Source organism: Papio anubis, chromosome 12 (genome assembly GCF_008728515.1).
Source record: "Papio anubis isolate 15944 chromosome 12, Panubis1.0, whole genome shotgun sequence".
Taxonomy (NCBI): Eukaryota; Metazoa; Chordata; class Mammalia; order Primates; family Cercopithecidae; genus Papio; species Papio anubis.
Genome location: NC_044987.1, coordinates 39,199,318 through 39,220,344, shown reverse-complemented (window position 1 = coordinate 39,220,344; position 21,027 = coordinate 39,199,318). Strand labels below are relative to the sequence as shown.

The 21,027-nt window shown below is 34.6% G+C and overlaps 1 protein-coding gene across 4 annotated transcripts in view; it reads right to left on the bottom strand.

Annotated features, from left to right (window-relative positions):
- Positions 1-21,027, bottom strand: part of SESN3 (sestrin 3) — a 66,522-nt gene that overhangs the window by 25,543 nt on the left and 19,952 nt on the right. For 2 of the 4 annotated variants that reach the window (XM_009187137.4, XM_003910573.5), the window contains exon 2: positions 1,793-1,858. In XM_009187137.4, the coding sequence (XP_009185401.1) occupies positions 1,793-1,858 (66 nt within the window). Of the gene's footprint in view, positions 1-1,792; positions 1,859-9,280; positions 16,156-21,027 lie in introns of those variants that run through there. The other 2 variants (XM_017948881.3, XM_017948880.3) reach the window with 2 other exon arrangements.

The window sequence follows — 21,027 nt, the reverse complement described above, 5'->3', positions numbered from 1 at the left end:
TTACATAAATTATGCTACTATTGAAGCAAATGAATATTCATTTGATATTAACAGACACAAAATTATGCAGTTGCTCATACTGGAAACAGAAATAAAAAAAGAAAGCACCAGTCATTTTTGGCTCTGGTACCACAATTTATTAAACAACAAATGTTAAATTATCAAACATTATACACACAGCTACGAAAATGAAGAAAAGAAGCTTCCATCTGTTTTGCTAGGCATATTAGGCAGATTTTTCAGGGCCCATTTGCCTGGCCATTGTCACACCAATGTGTGGTAAAGCACAAGCAGCAGCATCTGATTACATACATTTATAATTTCATTTATTAGCCTATGAAGATAAGCACATCATTTTTAGACAAATATTTTCAGTCTAATCCTTTGCTTGCTTTTGTGATTCAACATAAAAAAAGCTTTCTGAAGTCTTTTCAGGGACAAAGGAATATATAATAATTTGTAGGAAAGTGTTAATTGAAAAATTAATGAGGACACTAGAATACTGTCCTATTTTGAGCCTAACAATAATAATTACTAAAAACAAGGCAAGTTATTAAAATGGACATTCTTCATCCTAGGAAACCAAAAGAGTTGTCTCAAAAATAGATTATTTATATATAGCTTCAAACACAACGACAGTTTGGGCATCACACCAAGAACTGGCTCTGAAGGTGTTAAGAGTTTATTAGCACCTTGTAGAAAGACTCAACACTGTTGGAGTTAATGGACATGAGTTGCATAATTCTAGGAGTGGTTCATTGTTTATTTGTATTTCAGAATTGGAGTTCTAGACTTATTTTAGAGATGAGGAAACAGAATTAAGATTAAATTCAAGCTCATGCACTTTATTAATAGCAGAGTCTGGTCTAGAATCCAGATTCCCTAACGTCCAGACTAACAGTCTTTCCAAACATCCACACTGCTATTAAGAAACTGTTTACTCTTCAGAGCTGGCTTCACAGTCTGAAAAATAAGTACGCATTATACAAAGGCACTATTGACTTAGGGAAATTTAACCCCAAAGGAAATACAATGTTTGAATAGTATAAATTGTGAGGAAATGCTAATTACAATGGTGTAACTCATTATGGAGTCAAGTATATTTTGATTTGCTCACTTCCCCACCATTTTGTCAACTACAGGGACCAAGATAGTTACAAATATAATGGGATCCAGATGAACCACATATAATTAGAAATAGAATATTTGTTATTTTTGTTTTGCTTTCCCCAGCAGAAGTTTCTTCTAACTGGATGCCTAAGATATATTAATAGATTCATATGATGCAATAGATCCTAAAAACCAGATTATCCTCCAATATATACTGTGAAAAATGACTGTGCTTCAGGAAGTCTTTATATGTAGTAGGCATATACATATAAAGCTATCTGAGGAAAATAGGCATAAGCAGGGCAGCTTCTCCAGTGCATGGTCCTCACCCAGATCAGCTATTGTCACTGAGCTCCCGAAATGTTACTGTCACTTTGGATTTGCACTTAGGTGGGAAGGTCACTAAAAAGGTGATCTGATGATGAAAGAACTGTTGACTCTGGCAATGATCTGGCATTATTCTATTTCTATTAGTCCCTTCTTTAAGACAATGCTTGGCACATAATCGGTGCTCTGTAAATATTTGTGAAGCTGAAAAGAAAGTATCTCTATGGTTTTCTGACATGGAATAAGAAACTCAAGAAAAAAATTCATTCCTACTTCCATATTAAAAAGAGATATTCTTTGATACAATTAAGTTATTTTAAAATCATACTTTATATTTTAAGACAGATAAACTTACTTCCTTCTCTGGAATAAAGGCACTTGGTCCTCTTGTCAAGGGTTGAGATACTCTGATTCTTTTATCCTATTTTTAAAAGAAAAGTTTTATCTATTAATGATGACTTGCTAAGAAATGTTAAATTTGTACACATTTATTGCTAAGGTACCAAAAATAAATAGAATAAATAATTAAATAAAATTATGTGAGACCAGAATAAGTGTTGGGTCTCTGATCAAAGAAAACCCATAGGGCCACTGCAAGGATAAGATAATGGGGCAAATGCCTACCACAGTGCTAAGTGCAGCACAGCCTCCTCAAAATGTCATATCCCTTAGTCATAGTCTACACCATAGACTTTAAGCCCATATTTGACATGCCTGAAAACCATTAACCTCCATAATAAAATAGTGTTTTATAGTAGTACACTGTTAGACATCAATTTGAAAACTAAAGAAAAGGTTAAATCCAAAGAGGATTACCTAACAACTCTCCAAAGCAATTACCTAATCCGTTTTTTTCCCCTAAAATAGCAATCAGCATATCTAACATGAAGTTTTGAAACTTTAAGAAAAATGTAAAAATTAGAAAAAGAAAGGTTAGTTCAATATAAGGAATGAAGAACATAGTAATTCTTATTGTTCCACTTGCTATTCTACTGGTAGTATTAACAACTGATAGACTGCCAATGGTATGCCTGAATGCTGATTTTAAGTTTTTAAAAATTTGTTAACTTTTTAAAATTGAAAAATATTTTAGTATCCTCATTTAAGTGTGATATAAGTCATAAAAATTTGAATCAGAGAATAGGGTCCTTCTTCTCTCCCTCCTTTTCTCCCCCCATTACTAGGTAACCTGAGTCTTTTTTGATCCTTACAATCAAACAGCCTATCAAACACAAAATAGTTATTTAAATCTCTTAAATCCTTTACTTCATTAGGAAGCAGTTACAAGACAAATTGGTGAAAGCAGGCGGTCAGGCATTTAACATGATTTTTTTGAGAGCCTAATCAGATACTGTGATAGACTTTGAGGATACAGGGTGAGGAAAACAGATATGCTCTCTGCCCTCATGAGCTTTGCACACAATCTTCATCAATTTTGGGGGTCCTGTTGAAATAAATATATTAAACAATAATACTCTTAACCTGGTACAGTTTCAGAAATAAGTAGGCATCTAGGTTATATTTACAAAATGATGACAAAGGCCTCAGTCTCCTGGTCAAGTACACTGGAGGACTGCATGTTAAAAGGATGAAGTCAGAATTCCAATATTGGTATTTCTTGTCTATGTCAACCAAATCTAGACTTAACCAGAAAGAATTTAAAGGAAAATAACAAGTTTCTTCCTTTTGCTAGCCTCCATAAGATATAGACAAAAAAAAATTTCGAACACTGTCTCTATAACTCAATGAACTACACGGTTAAAGTAAGCTACGATCACACCACTGCACTCCAGCCCGGGTGACAGAGTGAGACCTCATCTCACAAAACCATCACAACAAAAAACTTAATGTAGTAGTATGTGAAAAGCAATTTTCTGGACAACTATTCATTTCAAATGAACAAAGCAGCTGAAAAACTGATTATGAGGAAAAATTACGATTACGAGGTTTGAGGAAAAAAATTTCAACAGGGAGATGTCGGTATCTTTAAATAATAAAAAGGACAAAATTTGGAGAACATGTAGCGGGAGCAAAATATAAACTCTTTTATGTTAAGATGGACAATGGGATATTGGAAACAAAGAATGATTTATTAAATTTGTTGATAAAATCATAATTTGATATAGTTAGTAACTAAATTTACCTTTAAATGTTTTATATTATTATTTTAAATATTTTCCAGAACAGGAGAGATTTAAATCTGCAAAAACATTTTCATTATAAATGGAACTGAAAGATACTGCACTTAAATGAATATAACATCTCTTAAGTGTTTAGCAATTGAAAAGAAGCAACTTAAACTCAATTTCATTTGTGTCAACATTGATTTTTTTCATTTATTTAGCAAACATTAATTGAGCATTAACAATGTGCTAGGCACAGTGAGGACACAAATAAGAATTAGACTGGCAGAATGCATACAACCAACTATACGACATATGACATATACCATAGCAGGTGCATATAAAAAGTGATGAAAGAAGACATCATTTTAGCAATTATTTACTTAGTCATTTTCCTACTGTTGAACATTTTAGTTATATGCAGTTTTCACTATTATAAGCAACCCTGTGATGAACACCTTCATATAAAGACAGTTGGGACATATTTTGTGTTGTTTACGATAGTTTCTTTCAGAAGATTCCCAGAAGTGGACTTACTATGGTTTGGGTTATAAATACCTTTAAACTTCTTGTTGCTTACTGCCAATATGCTAAACTAACAAAAATGTCTTACCAATTTTATTTTCATCAGCTGAGAAAATGTCCACTTAACTCACTAATTTCAAAAGTAAAAAGCAGCATCCAAAAACATGTTTGAAGCTTTTTATTGTATGCTTATTTGTAGTAAAAAGTTCTTAAGCAGAGATGTGATCAGATCTGTGTTTTTAATAGTGTTGAGGGTAGATGTAGCTCCTGGGCCTGAGAGGGAAAAATCCCAGCTGGGAAGCTCTGGTAATAGTCCAGGAGAGATAAAATATGGCCTGACCTAAAATATTTGTTTATATACCAAACATAAAAGAAAACTAACACAATTTTTAAGTTTTACCATCATGTATTCTTCCTCAATTATATTTTTTAATGTTGCCATTTTCGAAATGATCAGCCTAGTTTCTGCATAAGGAGAATCTTTTCTGGCAAGGACTCTACTACTGTATTGTCTCAGTTGGCTGCTCTGTCTATTCACAGGAAGGTGAAAAACAACTTTAAAAATGATCAAAGCAGTTCATAAATTCTACTCTAAACACATTTCATTCTGAAAATTTGTTTCCACCCACTTTTCTATCTCTGCATGCTTTTAAAGTCAGTAAGATCAAATACAAAAAAATAGGACAGGACTATATCCAAAAGATTGATTTTTTTTTTTTTTTTTTTTTTAAGATAAGACCATAAGCTAGAGTTCCGGTCAAATTATAATGCCTTTCCTCTGCCTTTCTTTCAAATCCCAAATGTCCAAGGACCAAGTTCCTACTTCACTCATACTAGTTTTCCTGAAGTTTCTAGACCTACGTTCCCCAACATGGTAGGCATCAGTCACATATGGCTAAATTTAAATGAATTAAAATTAAATAAATTTCAAAACACAATTTCTCAGTCACATTAACCACATTTCAGGCGCTCAGCAGCCACACAGGGCCATGTGTACTCTACAGGACAGTGCAGACATTTCCATCTTCCACTATAGAGAGTTCTATTGGACAGTGCTGCTCTGGACTCGTTTGGTTTCCTTTTTTAAAATTGCATTTTCAGACATTTTTATACGTTTCTGAAATGTTAAATGACTGCTCTCCAGAGTTATTCATTTGATGGTCACATCTACTCAATCCTAGAACCAAGCATTTTAGTGTAATTGCAGAAATGCTCTCAACCAATCAACCTATTCATCCTATTTGGGCAAATTAGGAAGAGAAAAAATTAACAGCCAGTTCCAAGGACCCTTGTCACAATTTCTGCTTACATTACAGTCCCCAGAAAAGTATCAAGGGCATGCTCACTTTCCTTCCTTCTTTCTCTTTCTTGTGGTAATAACTACATAAATAAATAACATTCAAGGTTTACCCTTTTAAATTAAGTGTACAACCCCAGTATTGTTAACTATATGCACGATGTTGTACAGAAGAGCTAGGACTTTTTCATTTTGCATAACTGAAATTTTACTCCCATTGAACAGCAACTCCTACTTCTCCCTGCCCCCAGGTCTAGGAACCACCATTCTACTTTTTGCTTTTTATGTAAACACAGTCTTTAGATCACAGCTGAGATTCTCCCTATGTAATCCTCAGCTTTCTTACCTCTTTGCACAAGTCAAATCTACCTCCTTCTGGGCAACTCTCTCCTTGTTGGGCTTCCTTTTATTTTCTTTTTTTCCTTTTTTTTTTTTTTTGAGACAGAGTTTCACTCTTGTTGCCCAGGCTGCAGTGCAATGGCACGATCTCGGCTTACTGCAATCTCTGCCTCCTGGGCTCAAGCGATTCTCCTGCCTCAGCCTCCTGAGTTGCTGAGCTTCCATAACACTTCACCACTCAACCCACTAAATTCTTTGATCATTTACTTTTATGTTTCCTAGATGTCCCTTGCAACTCCTTCCTTATAAATATTGATTCTTTCAAGTCAATGTTCTCTTCTATGGCTACCATACTCTTTACACTAAACAAAATTCTACTCAAATTTGTTATGGTCACTACATTGTAGGGAAGACAATAGGAGCAGATAAAGGAAAAAATAAGGGCATGTGATATGAAAATGAGCAACCCATGCAACGCCTCCTGAATCTTTTTTATCTAGAGAACTTGCTAGCTCTTCCCTGCCCTCCAGTCTGGCTTTGGGTATTTTGTGACATAACCTGGATGCAACATTAGCACTTTAAAATCAACATGTTTAAAATGAATCTTCTATCTCAAACCAGCTGTTCCTCCTCACTTTCCTCTGTAGGTTATAAAATCACCATATATACCAGCAACCCTGGCTCAGATTCACAGTTATCTTCGACTCTTTATCCTAGGGGCCTGCATTCAAAGGGTTGCTAAATCCTGTAACTGTCTGTTGCCAACTAAATCTTTAAGTCATCCTTTCCACACCCTCTTCTCAGTTGTAAGATTTCTCTCATGCCAAGAAACCTTTTCCCCTCACAAGTGAGAATAATATCAATTCTAGACTGTAGCTTTCCCCATTGTTGGGAAGTTTTGAGAAGATACCACATAAAAATGTCATAAAGCATAATGTAAAATAAAATATTTTTATTTTTCTTCTGCTTATTTTCCTCAATGTCAAAAAAAAACACCCAAGACTAAAACAGCTATGTTTTCTTAACAGATGCTACTTGACTAGAAAAATTCAAGGATTACTCTATGCTATGAGTGAAAATAAGCAGTGGCTGCACTAATTTTGAGGAATAATATTGCCATGCTTTTTTTCTAAGTATTTAAGCTAAAGCTACTGTCTTATTTTTGGGAATAAATGAGTTTGATCATTTAGTCGAAGATCTAGTGACTCTTACACAATGGCTTTTAAATAATAAATCTTGTTTCATTTCTGTGAAAAACCAAAACAAGTACTTCAATTTATTTTGCTGTCACTAGCCACATGTGCCTATTTAAATTTAAGCTGATTAACTTTAAATAAAGTTAAGAATTTAGAGTTCAACTGCACTAGCGACACGTCAAGTGTTGAACAGCCACTTGTGGCTAGTGGGTACCATTCAGGACAATGTGAATCTAGGCTATTTCTACCATTGCTAAAGGTTCTACGGTATAGTGCTGCTTCATAATATTGTTCAGTTGCTAGGAAAATGCAAAGATATAAAATCGCTACAAAATCAGGAAGAAACATAGCATAATAAACATGTACTAAAGTACTTTCGTAGAAATAAAAGATTGACTTGAATGTTAAAACTGAAAAACCCAATAAAACCAACCAATTAACCTTAATAACAGAAAAGTTGAGAGATACCATTCTTCAGAGTCTTAATTTGATGGCAACTTTGAAATGACTAACTAAAAAGAATGAAAGAAATTCTCTAAAATGTTGACTTGAGTTTTAAAAAAAAGGAATATAAAAGTACTTAAAAAATTTTAAGCAGTGATAACTTTATTGTGATTTGTTTTCAGAATTTGCTATTTTTCATGAAATCTTATAATTTTAGTCAAGAAGAAAACTAGTTATAAAATAGGAACTCACACTTTCTATGTGTCACCTGTATGTGTTCTAAGAGATTATTTTACAAGGTTTATAATCTCAAGAATGTTACCATTAGGAAAATTTATTTTTACAGATACCTCATTATAACTGAAAAAAGTTATGCCTGAAATTCATCAGTGGAGATTATGCCTATAAAGCAATTATCTGCTAGAAAACAAAACACTGAAAGGATGAAGATGAATTACATTTAGAAAATCACTTGTTTTGACACTTAGCAGCTAAGCAACTTATTAGATCCCTTTAAAGGGTATGAATTGATCCCAATAGAAAATTAAGATACTTGTATTTGGAAGTCAGAAACTCTTAAAATTGTGAGTCTTTAGGAGTAATCAGCAAATTACTTGCCCCTAAAAGACTGACTTCCAAAGAAAATTCATTACTGCACTTTAAGCTACTAAATGCTTTAAAATAAACTATTAAAATTAATTTTCACTTATCTTTTTTCAGTGTTTTTTATTAAAAGTGGAAAAGCAAAATCATACACTTCTATCCATTAAAATGTAAATTTTAAAATTTTATAAAATTTTATAATTTATCTCAGTAGGGGAGCAAAATGTGTAATTAATTTACAGAGAAACACTTAAGGATCTTTTTTTAAAGAACATCTGTTAGACATATAAAATGTTCTGGTAAAGTAAAATTTGACTCCATGGAGAACACTAGCCCCACAATTTTTAAAGATATCCTTTGAAGATAATTTAATAGTGCCAATGTTATATTTTAAATACACTACAATGACAAAATATCTTAAATACAAAACACATGCTCCAAACAAAATTTTTAGGTGTGAATGTAAGAAAGTCAATTGTAATGGTCTATACAAATAGTAAATTTCAGTTTTTGACCCTCCTTTTATTGTTATAGATGTTCCATTTTGGCTGAAACACTGCAACAACAACAACAAAAAAGCAGGTATAAACAGGCAGCTTTATGCTATGAAATAATGCTGATGTAACCCTAGGTGAGAAAACAACAGGTTTTAAATGAATTATAACGGATTGGTACTTTTGTAGGAAACTTAACTTTAAAGGCCAGTCACTAACTGGAACATAAATTCTGTTCCTACTATCTCTAAAAGAAAAATCTGAAAGACAATTTTAAAAAATGTGACTTCTATACCATATTAAAATATGTGTTGATGTTCACCAGATTATAATAACTGAGATCCAAGGTTATTCCATATGAAAAGATCTGAAAGCAGAAAATGGCAATGGCACCAAGGGTGAGAATCTTTTAAATTACACCAACATCTCTTCTCTTACTTGAAGCTAGAGTGGTTCAAGGAACCACTGAGCATCAGAAGCCCAGTAGATATTACAGGGGTGTCAGAAATTCACTGACACTCCAAAGAGCACTCAAAATTCTCCTTCATAATGGGGAATCTCATCTAATCCTAAGGGCCTGAGACTTTAAGAGTGACCTCCTTTTAACTGAGCTATTAAAGCCAAGGCTATCAAGTCCTTCCTGCAACAGTTTTACCTCTGGGTAGAATCATTTGAGGAACATAGGAAAGATCTTGCTACTAATAGCGTGAAATCTAGCCTTTTTCAACAATACATATGAAATCTGATTTTTAACTTGAACTCTCAAAACATTTCCATTCAAAAGTACTGTAGTTATCAACTGTATTATAGCAATTTCTTTACCTCCTCTCTCTACTGAATCATCAGCTCCTTGTAGGCCGGTCGGTCAGTACCTTGTTCATCTTTGACTACTTCAATCTTAGAATGGTGTACATGTGAGGTAAACTTCTGGTCTGGTTTTTATAGCTTTATGTAATAATGGTCATTTGCATAGCAGTATGTTTTTCTATTTCACTTTTCCAAGAGAATGAGTTCTAAGAAATAATATGAGATATTATGATTAAGCACTCTCATTTTAAAAAAATCTTGGTGTGCCATTTGGTAAGAACCATTACATAAATTTTACTTGTTTTACTAACTGTGAGCCCAAAGCTACACAAGCTCACCTTGTGAGTACTCTGGAAATGGTAGCCATGAGTACTGCTATTATTAGTGGAAACTGGCAGTAGTACTCATTGTAGTGGAAGCAGTTAAGTACTTAAAGATGAATGGATTCATCCCAGCACTAAAAGAATTAAAATGAACAAAGAATTAAAAATGTATATCCATCTAGCAAAGGGCAGCTAATGAGTTTAATTTGCATTGCAGTACAGCTGAATTTCTAAATAAGCTTTTGCTTGGCTACTAACAAAATCCCTTAATTTTTAGTCATTAGAACACATAGTGAACTTGTTCAAAGTGCAAACAAGTTTTTATGTTTATACACTGACTATGGAGTGGCAAGCTTCTAAAAACAATAGGACCACTTCAAGGTAGCCCGAGAACCCTGTACGACCCCAGAATTATACAAATCTAAAAAGGTGGAAATAATTAAGAACAAATACTGTAGGAGAGTCTTTAAGCAACACCATCAGCATTGTACTACTAGTTAGTCCTTTAAACTGGAAATAAATCTAAAATCACACTCATGTCCAGTGTCACCCAGAGGCAAGTGGCAAAGAACACACTTTTTCCACTTTCCATGTAATGCCACAGAGTGACATAAATCAAAGCTACAGTCACCTGCAAATTTAAAAGGTAATTGATAGTTTTAAAATGACTTGTCTTTTCTGTGCCCTGTGGAATTTAGATGTATTTGAACCAGTGTATTCCTGAGGATCTGCCTTCCCTTTTTCTCTCTACTGAAAGGCTATCCATACTTCCTTTAAGCCCTGTCTCAAATACCAACCCCTTTGGTCTTCCTTCTCTCCTAACTCCCAAGCTTTCCTATGAATTTAAATTTATTTTTCTTAAGGTTCAGTTATACTGTTTCCCTCTCTTATAGCTATTAACATATATTATTATCTTATTGCTTCTTTCAGACTATAAGCTCCTTAAAGAGTAGAATCAATTTCTAACACAATATCTGTAGCATTACAGCTCAGCAAAGTGAAAATAATGGATTCTCATATATTTTTTGAATTGAATTAAGGAGATAGGAGTCTGGCTGTAGGCTCTTTCATCCATTTCTCCTCCTTGAACAGAACAAGAACATCCTGTGGATTTAAGGAAATTAATGTTCTCTGTATTCTTATTAGAAACACCAATAAGTTAAACCAATATATAAAACACAGTCCTAAACATCAATCTACTTACTATCTTCCATGTGCCCTCTGGATGTCTATTTGTTTATTTTCTTAATTATTAAAACAAACAGTATCTGTAATTTCCCATAATTTGTGCCACTTTCTTAGAAATCAGTAATATTCCATGCTGTGACACTAATCTTGGGCAACAAAGCCTCCTGTATAAGCTTTTAAGTGTTGAACACTTTCTATAGAGTTATAGTGCTACAAAATATAGCTGTTGAATATGCTAGTAAAATTTTGAGCTAAAGCCCAAGAAAATGAGGAGAGAACTATAAATCTTAGTAGCTGAGATAATGCAAGTCCATAATAAGCACTTAACTCATTGCTTCCTTATTAACAAAAAGACAATATGCTTTTCTACCACTAATTATAAGATCTGGTCCCAAAAAAGTATTAAGACGGGCTTTACTTCTATATGAATAATTTTTTTACAGTTTCTGTATTGTGTAACAATAAAACTTCCCCTTGAATTTTAGAAAGCTTTACTTATTAAAATGTCTCAATTAGATGAAAAGAAATTAAAATTGGAAGCTTTCAGAAAGTAAAATTCCCATTAGAAACAATTATAGTTGTGTAACATTCTAATATTACTCAGTAGATGGTTGAATAGTTACTAGTACTTTTGGAGAAACAAAAATATGCAGTGAATGTAGTTATCTTGGTGTATGAGGGAAAAGCGGAGTTTTAAATCAAGCTTCCATATTCAGCATCTACCAGCTTGACTATAGCATTATAAAATCAAAAGGCTTTAGGTTATTCCAATGGAACAGAATGATAGGATGGTTTTCAGATTTTTCAAAACACAATGATAAAATATAAGTCACTTACTCAGCTTAGAGGAATCAGGAAAATATATTAAATGTATTTGATTTCTAGAGATTTACAAAACAAATTATAAGCATTTAGCCATATGGAAACCAGTACTTCTTTATGCACTGAGTCAGAAATAACAAGAACTCACATTCTCATTTAAATTGAGAAAGTACCTTTCACACAGCCTCCCAGGATCACAACAACTGTATAAATTCAAGTATGCTTGATTTTACTTTGAATTATATTAAACTTCAGTTTTAATAAAACTTAAAAGAAGTCTTTATTCCTAGTTTTAAAAGGAGCAGTCGCGTTTTCATTTTTACCCGGAATAGAATGAACAGATCTGATCTGTACAGTAAATGCACGAAGACATCATTTCTGCTCTATTTTGTCAATCCCCAAGTCTATAAGCAGAAAACTACAAGATTGTGCTTTAATGTACACAGATAAACTTAAAACCTACTGTAATCAGAATTAAAACCATTCTTATGCTCATTTAAGTAAACAGTTCACAGATGTCTTGATGTCAGGATCTCTTTATAGTCTTAAAAATTATTGACCCCTCTGCTTCTGGGCAAGGAGTGGTTTGCTGGTGTGGACATCTGTGTCCATGTGAAGGGTAGTGGTCATGTGGCTGAGACTTGTGCTATCCAGCAGTATGTCTCCAAATCCCTGGTAGCCTATTACCAGAAATATGTGAATGAGGCTTCCAAGAAGCAGATCAAAGACATCTTCATCCAGTACGACTGGATCCTGCTGATAGGTGACCCCTTTGCTGCAAATTCAAAAAGTTAGGAGGCATTGCAGTTATATAAGAATGTGTCCTTATATTTTAGAAATACATACTAAAGTATATAGCAGGTAGAAGAAAATGAGTTTTGAGATTTAATTATTTCAGCAGCAATAATAGCAACACAGGATTGATGAAGTTAACAGTGACAAAAATCTAACCAATATTAAATTTGGTCATGGGTTTACGAAGCTTCATTATACTATTTTTTCTGGTTTTGTGTTGCTTGAAATTTTTATAATTTTTTAAGTGACTAGCAAGGTACCTGAGATAAATAGGCATTTAAATAAATTACAATTATTACAATAAAGTTTATGTAATTTATAATACAAGTTAATGAAAAATAAATGTTATTAATAAACCTTACTAAAATTGAAATTAAACACTGTAACTTTTATAAAGAATTATTAATTCATTTGATTATTTTTTAAACCTCTGTTATGTACTGAATGTTCCTGTCCCCCCCTCAAAATTCATATGTTGAAATCCTAACCCCCAATGTGATGGTATTAAGAGGTGGGGCCTTTGGAAGGTAATTAGGTCGTAAGAGTAGAGTCTTCGTGAATGGGATTAGTGCCCTTTATAAAAGACCCCAAGAGCTCCCTGGCCCTCTTCTGCCCTGTTGAGGACACAGTGCAAAGATAGCTGTCTATGAACTAGGAAGCAGACATTCATTAGACATAATTTGCTGGCACCCTGATCTAGGATTTCTCAGCTTGTAGAACTGTGAGAAATAAATGTTCATTGCTTCTGCCACCCAATCTTTGCTTTTTGTTATAGCAGCCTGCATGGACTAAGACAAGCTCATTTTCTGGAAGGTGTTGAACTAAGTGCTTGAAAATACAAAGATAAATGAAGCACAAGTGCTGACTTCAAGGAAATGCCAGGTAAATAAGTATGGATGCACAATTACAATATATATGTTAGGAGCTATAATGGGAGTAACCAAAACAGGAATGCCTCACTCTGCCTGCAAGAGTATGGGCTAAAACAGCCTTCCAGATGAGATAAATCTTGGGAAGGAGTAGAAATTTGTCAGGATACCTAGAAAAGGATAGTTAAGTCTATGTGGATACAACAATACCAGGAAAAAGAAATATAAAATACAAAGATGTGACACATCGAGGGAACTATGTTGTTCTACATGATTCCTGAAACTTTCTCAGGGAATAAGACTAGAGACATAGGCAAGAGTCACGTCACGAATGTCAGACTAAAGAGCTTTGATGTTATATAAACAATGGGCAATAGTAAAATAATTATATTTGTCTTTTAAGAAAATATTTCTGACATCCATTAGAAAGTAGAGTGGGATGGGGGAGGCTGGGGGAAATATGAGCTATTAGTAAGATTTGGGTTAATTAAGCAGTAGGGATTAAAGAAAAGGAATTACACTGATCGCTAGTTAGGAGACTAAATAGAACTGAGTGACTAATGGAATATCAGGGTAAAATACTGAGAGAAGTCTAGGATTCCTCACAGAATTCTGAATTAGATGACTGGATGGATGAATAATGGCGACACCAACTGATATAAGAGAAATCCACACAATAAGGTGGCTCAGATTTAGGTTGATTCTCACAATCTAGGGATACATGCTTATAAGACAGTAATGTGGAAGGACATGAGTTTCAAGGAGATGAAAACATTGTCAAGAATCAAATGTTTCATTATTTTAATTTGCATTTAAAGACCCAAACTTTTATTATGCATTACACCTTAATATTTAATAACAACTTTATACTAGGTTATCTCACCACCTGTTCACAAACTTCTTCTCAGTGACTCTAATTTGCTTTCCGTTTCTAATACTACTACCCCAGTTTAGCCTATCATCTTATCCTTAGCTTATTGAGGGGGTGGTGTTGGGGGAAGGACAGTAGAGGCAGAAAGGCAAGATATCCAACATTCTGGCCCCTAATCTAACTTTTCAACTTTTGTTTTCCAAGTGTTCCCTTAGATGAACACATCACATAAACCTCAACATAGTTCCTAAATTCTGTATATTGACTCATTCAAAACCACAGTGAGTTTTCCCATCTTTCAGATTCCCATTTATGTGACACCTGGTATCATTTTGTGAAAGAGAAGTAAACCTCTTTTTTATACCTTTTATATAAAAGTGTTTATCTTCTCTTTCACTAATTATAAAAGAAGTGTTCCAGCTTAATGACTAATTCAAATCAGGTGCTCAATAAATGTTGCTTGATAACACACTATTTCTATATATTACTCAGCCTATTACACATTTAATGACATTAGAAACTATTTTTGAACAATAACCACTTTAAAATGTTTTTTGGCATCCTGGATTTACGCCAGTCCTAAAATACACACACACACACACACACACACACATAATTTAATACAGTTACTTCACAACATCCAAAGTTTCTCAATTCCTGTTTTGGCAAGAAAATTCTCAGAGTGCAGTTTTTGATAGAAAGAAAAAGCTATAATTACGCTATAATTAAGATCTGTGAAAGTAATTATCTTCTAATAATCACAAAGATTTCCTTTAATTTGTCATTCTCCTGATATCTCCTCCCATTTTCCAGATTAGTTTGCATACAGATGCTATTCAGGCCCTTTTCTGTTCTTTATCATTCTTTTTTAAGTAACTTAACTGAGGATAACAGGATTTGTTATCCTTAGCCTGTACTTAAGGTTTCAATGTTAGTGTACTAAATCAATAGTTTTTCAGTTAACTCAAAATAAACAGGGTCATTCATATCACCTAAACATTACTACTGTTTTTTTAGACGTAATCTTGCTCTGTTGCCCAGGTTGGAGTATAGTGGTGCGATCTCAGCTCATTGTAACCTCCGCCTCCCGGGTTCAAGTGTTTCTTCTGCCTCAGCCTCCTGAGTAGGTGGGGCTACAGAGGCATTTTTTTTGTATTTCTAGTAGAAATGGGGTTTCACCATCTTGGCCAGGCTGGTCTCGAACTCCTGACCTTGTGATCCATCTGCCTCGGCCTCCCAAAGTGTTGGGATTACAGGCGTGAGCCACTGTGCAGGCCAACATCACTACTTTTTAAGCACTGAAAGGACATCAGTGAAGACCAGAGGCCTGGCTAGACATTCTAAGTTTAAAACACTTTCAAATCAAAGAAATCAACCAACCAATCAGTATGTACCAACTAAATTCATTGTTAAGCAACTTATGTAATAGCTCTTTTAAGAACAGAAAGTATAAAAACTGCCTAAAGGAGTTTACAAACTAGTTGTAAAATTAGATATATACACCCAAAGAGTAATAAACAAAATAATATATAACTTAATGCTAGAGGTAAGGCAATATGATGAAAAAGGTACTAAAACCTGAGTTATCTTCCCTTCTTAGCACTGAAAGGATCAGGGCTTTGATCATTTTTTAAGGAATTAATTTTTGCATTTGAAAAATGAGAGACATTCCATGAGGCCTTTTTGCATGAACATTCTGTAGTTATACAGAATGCTGTGAAAGATTCTAAATGCTGGTAGAAAGTTTTCAGAAAGAAAATAAGCTACATGCTTTAAAATTACTTTCCCATGCTAGTTTAAAAAATGTTTTCTTGTTTTAAAAATAATTTTACCTAACCTATTGATAAACTGATAGGTTCTGGATTTTTGGTAAAATGTTATAAAACCAAGATTAGGAAAAAAGTCTATTGTAGATACATATCATATAATATCACATAATTTACATAATTTAATAGCAGAAGAACTGTAATTTTAAATATGTCTAAAATTCTCTTCAGTGTTCTACACTCTATGTTTTTTTTCTTTTTTTTTTTTGTGGAGATGGGGTTTTACCATGTTGCCCAGGCTGGTCTCAAACTCAAGAGTTCAAGTGATCTGCCCTGCCTCGGCCTCCCAAAGTGCTGGGATTATAGGCGTGAGCCACCATGCCCAGTCAATTTATGTTGTTCATAAATGATCCAGTGACGAAGCATACTATAATCTAAAAAAAAGAAATAATAACAATCTATTTATTGTTAGGATTTATGGTATTCAATGACTTTCTTCTTTCCTTAGTTTTTTTTTTTTTTTTAATGAATCAAGGATTATGTTAAGGTATTTTATGTAAATGATAGAGTAGTCTTTTAAATAATCTTTGTATGACTAGTAACCTTTATAATCTAGTAGTGTGAATAACATTTGAAAGTCCTCAGAAAGTAACATATGGACTTGTCCTTACATATTTTTATTTTAAAAATATATTAAATAATTTTAGTTCCAGCATGAAGTATTACTGGGCCTGTATACATTAGTGAGGTTTAACTTTACATAACTGTTTTGTAGAGAGTTCATATAATCATGACAGGACTTCAAATACAGCTGTTCCTTCCCAAAGAATGTAATTGCCAAAAAATACATTTTTTTCTTCTAAAAGAAGAGCTGCATGATCATCAGAGTGCCAAATGTGCTTATAACTATCAGAGCATATAGGTTGGCTGGTAGGTAGTAATTCCTCACTTAAATGGCTACCATTGACTTTCTTCACAGAATTGAAAAAAACTACTTTAAATTTCATATGGAACCAAAAAAAGCCCATATAGCCAAGACAATCCTAAACAAAAAGAGCAAAGCTGGAGGCATCATGCTACCTGGCTTTAAACTATACTACAAGGCTACAGTAACCAAACTAGCATAGCACTGGTTCCAAAACAGACATATAGACCAATGGAGCAGAACAGAGGCCTCAGAAATAACATCACACATCTACAACCATCTGATCTATGACAAACCTGACAAAAACAAGCAATGAGGAAAGGATTCCCTATTTAATAAATGATGTTGGGAAAACTGGCTAGCTATATGCAGAAAACTGAAACTGGATCCCTTCCTTATACCTTATACAAAAATTAACTCAAAGTAGATTAAGGACTTAAACATAAGACCTAAAACCATAAATACCCTAGAAGAAAACCTAGGCAATACCATTCAGGACATAGGCATGGGCAAAGACTTCATGACTAAAACACCAAAAGCAATGGCAACAAAAGCCAAAATAGACAAATGGGATCTAATTAAAGAGCTTCTGCACAGCAAAAGAAACTATCATCAGAGTGAACAGGCAATCTACAGAATGGGAGGAAATTTTTGCAATCTATCCATCTGACAAAGGGCTAATTTCCAGTATCTACAAGGAACTTAAACAAGTGTACAAGAAAAAAACAAACAACCCCATCAAAAAGTGGGAAGGGATATGAACAGACACTTCTCGAAAGAAGACATTTATGTGGCCAACAAACATACAAAAAAAAAAGCTCATCATCGCTGGTCATTAGAGAAATGCAAATCAAAAACACAATGAGATACCACCTCACGCCAGTTAGAATGGCCATCATTAAAAAGTCAGGAAACAACAGATGCTGGAAAGGATGTGGAGAAAATAGGAATGCTTTTATACTGTTGGTAGGAGTGTAAATTCGTTCAACTATTGTGGAAGACAGTGTGCAATTCCTCAAGGACCTAGAACCAGAAATACCATTTGACCTAGCAATCCCATTACTGGGTATATACCCAAAGGATTATAAATCATTCTACTCTAAAGACACATACACATTTATGTTTATTGCAGCACTATTCACAATAGCAAAGGCTTGGAACCAACCCAAATGCCTATCAACGATAGACTGGATAAAGAAAATGTGGCACATATACACCATGGAATACTATGCAGCCATAAAAAAGGATGAGTTTGGCCAGGCATGGTGGCTCACGCCTGTAATCACAGCACTTTGGGAGGCTGAGGCGGGTGGATCTCCTGAGGTTAGAAGTTTGAGACCAGCCTGGCTAACATGGCGAAACCCCGTTTCTACTAAAAATACAAAAATCAGCCGGGTGTGGTGGTATGCACCTGTAGTCTCAGCTACTCTGGAGGCTGAGGCAGAAGAATAGCTTGATCCCAGGAGACGAAGGTTGCAGTGAGCCAAGATCGTGCCATTGCACGCCAATCTGGGCAACACGAGAGAAATTCCATCTCCAAAAAAAAAAAAAAAAAAAAAAAGGATGGGCTCATGCCCTTTGCAGGGACATGGATGAAGCTGGAAACCATCATTCTCAGCAAACTAACACAGGAACAGAAAATCAAACACCGCACATTCTCGCTCATAAGTGGGAGTTGAACAATGAGAACACAAGGACACAGGGAGGGGAACATCACACACCAGAGCCTGTTGGGGAGTAGGGGGTTAGGGGAGGGATAGCATTAGGAGAAATACCTAATGTAGATGACGGGTTGATGGGTGCAGCAAACCACCATGGCATATGTATACCTATGTAACAAACCTGCACATTCTTCCGCACATGTATCACAGAACTTAAAGTATAATTAAAATATATATGCATATGGCACTCTACCTTGAAAAAGAAAGTTGTTTAAGGAAGTGGTTACTGCAAGGCCTATAGCCTGTAAGTTATAAAGTAGCAGCAGAAGGATGATCTGAAATAAGACAGAACAATGTAACACCAGATATGAATGGATGGCACTCATAACACATTGATGAACTAAAGGTAGAGGGTAGATGTTTGAAGTATGTATCCTAATACACAAAATTCACTGTTATACTCAAATCATTCCCTAATACATCAATTGAAACAAATTTGCATTACGTATTATAGCAGAACTGAGAGCATTTTGCATTCTACCACTAAATCACTTAATAAGAACTAAATCACAGTTCTTATTAAAACAGAAAGGAAGACTAAAGAAACTTGTTACCATATACTAGATTCAAGACTCTTTAATAAACAGAGTTTATATTTTTTAAAAGTTAATTTGACAAAGTTCACAGGCAAGATAAAGGGAATGAGAAAAACCCAAACTTGGTAAATCTGCTTTTAATTAGGACATAGAGTTCATTACAAATAATACTCTATAAATATTATTATTCTTTATATCAAAGGTTTGGCCAGACTAAAGAAAAGGAAAAAACAAAAGCAGCTAGTTTACAATTACACTTGCATTATGTGAAAAACAAATTCAGAGAAAAAGATACCCAGTTTTATCAAGAGAAATAAGATGCTCTGACACAATTATGGGGGAAAAGAATAAAAAATATCCCAGATAATCATTAATTACTTCCTGGTGCATAGAAAAGTATGTGTTAAAACAATAATGACAAACCAAGTTTGCAAATTCTAAAGTTGTAATCAAGTAAACCAGCAAAATTTCTATTGACCAAAAGGTTTTTATACATTTTTAAGAAACACAGATAGTTAAAATTACTCACAGAAACACTGATCTTTAGAAATGATGATCAGGAGACCATTCCCTCCAAAAGTAGCAAAATCCAAATTATCTTACTATTCATTCTGCTTTTAAAGGCTCTTAAAGAGGAAACCAAATCTCTTACCTCTGTCTATAAAGATTATGTCTATCAGCTCTCAGTCAAGAAATACAAATGTATTTACCTATATCAGAGTTTGTGGACTAATAAATGGAAACAGAATCATCAGGGGACTTGGATTAAAAACTTTGGCAATTAATAAAAATGTCAAGGTAGTTCATTTCTGAGTTAGAAATGGGATAAAACATCACATTTCTATATGCTTTCCTTTTATTTCTGGACATCAAGAATTTCTATAATACCTGGGTTGAAGGAAACCAAATACAGAAGAAAATAGGGGAATGGTTGTTAATAGTTTTAAACAAGTTACCTTGTGTACCTAATAACCTCATCTATGAAATGAGGATAATAGCACATACCTCCCTCATAGGGTAAGTGTGGTATAAGGCCTAAAATTGAAGTCCAATATTATAGGATCCCTTGAATCTGGTAAAATTGGGAGGACCTTAAAAGATAATTGCAAGTTCCCCTTCCCTCCCTACCTTGCTCATGGGCATAAGGTCCCCTGGCCAAACAGCTCACCTTCTCAAACGAACCAGGTGTAATTCCCACTTATTCCTGGGTGGCAGGTTTCAGTTCACTGCCAGTTCGTGCAATTATGTAAACAAGCCAATCATAGTTTCATGTAGAAACGTGGGGCATCTCACTCTCTTTATTCTACAAAGCCTGTCTCACTGCCCCTGGTTGCTCATTCTGTTCCAGAATACAACTTCCAAGTGCACTGCATGGTGTGCAGTGTCCTTTCCCCCGGGCTGTGTGTATATGTGACTAATAAACCAAACTGTTGATCTCATCTGTACAGTGTTAGGTATTATATGTTCAGCTACCCCCATGACCCAAGAGTGGCAGTCCCTCCCACAGCAGTGGGTGAATAGAAGGCTATTAAAACAGGCAGTGAGAATATTGTATGAATAAATATCTGTAAAGCTCTTAAGAGTGTGACATTATCTATACAACTATAAAAGGCTCACGTCTATAATCCCAGCACTTTGGGAGGCCAAGGCGGGTGGGTCACAAGGTCAGGAGTTTGAGACCAGCCTGGCCAATATTGTGAAACCCCATCTACACTAGAAAGAAAATACAAAAATTAGCTGGGCATGGTGGTGCGTGCCTTTAGTCCCAGCTACTCAGGAGGCTGAGGCAGGAGAATCGCTTGAACCTGGGATGCAGAGGTTGCAGTGAGCCGAGATCACGCCACTGCACTCCAGCCTGGGCGACAAAGCAAAACTCCATCTCAAAAAAAAAAGTAACTGTTATTATTAGAATTATGCAATATTAAGTTCCTAAGTACAACACTAGA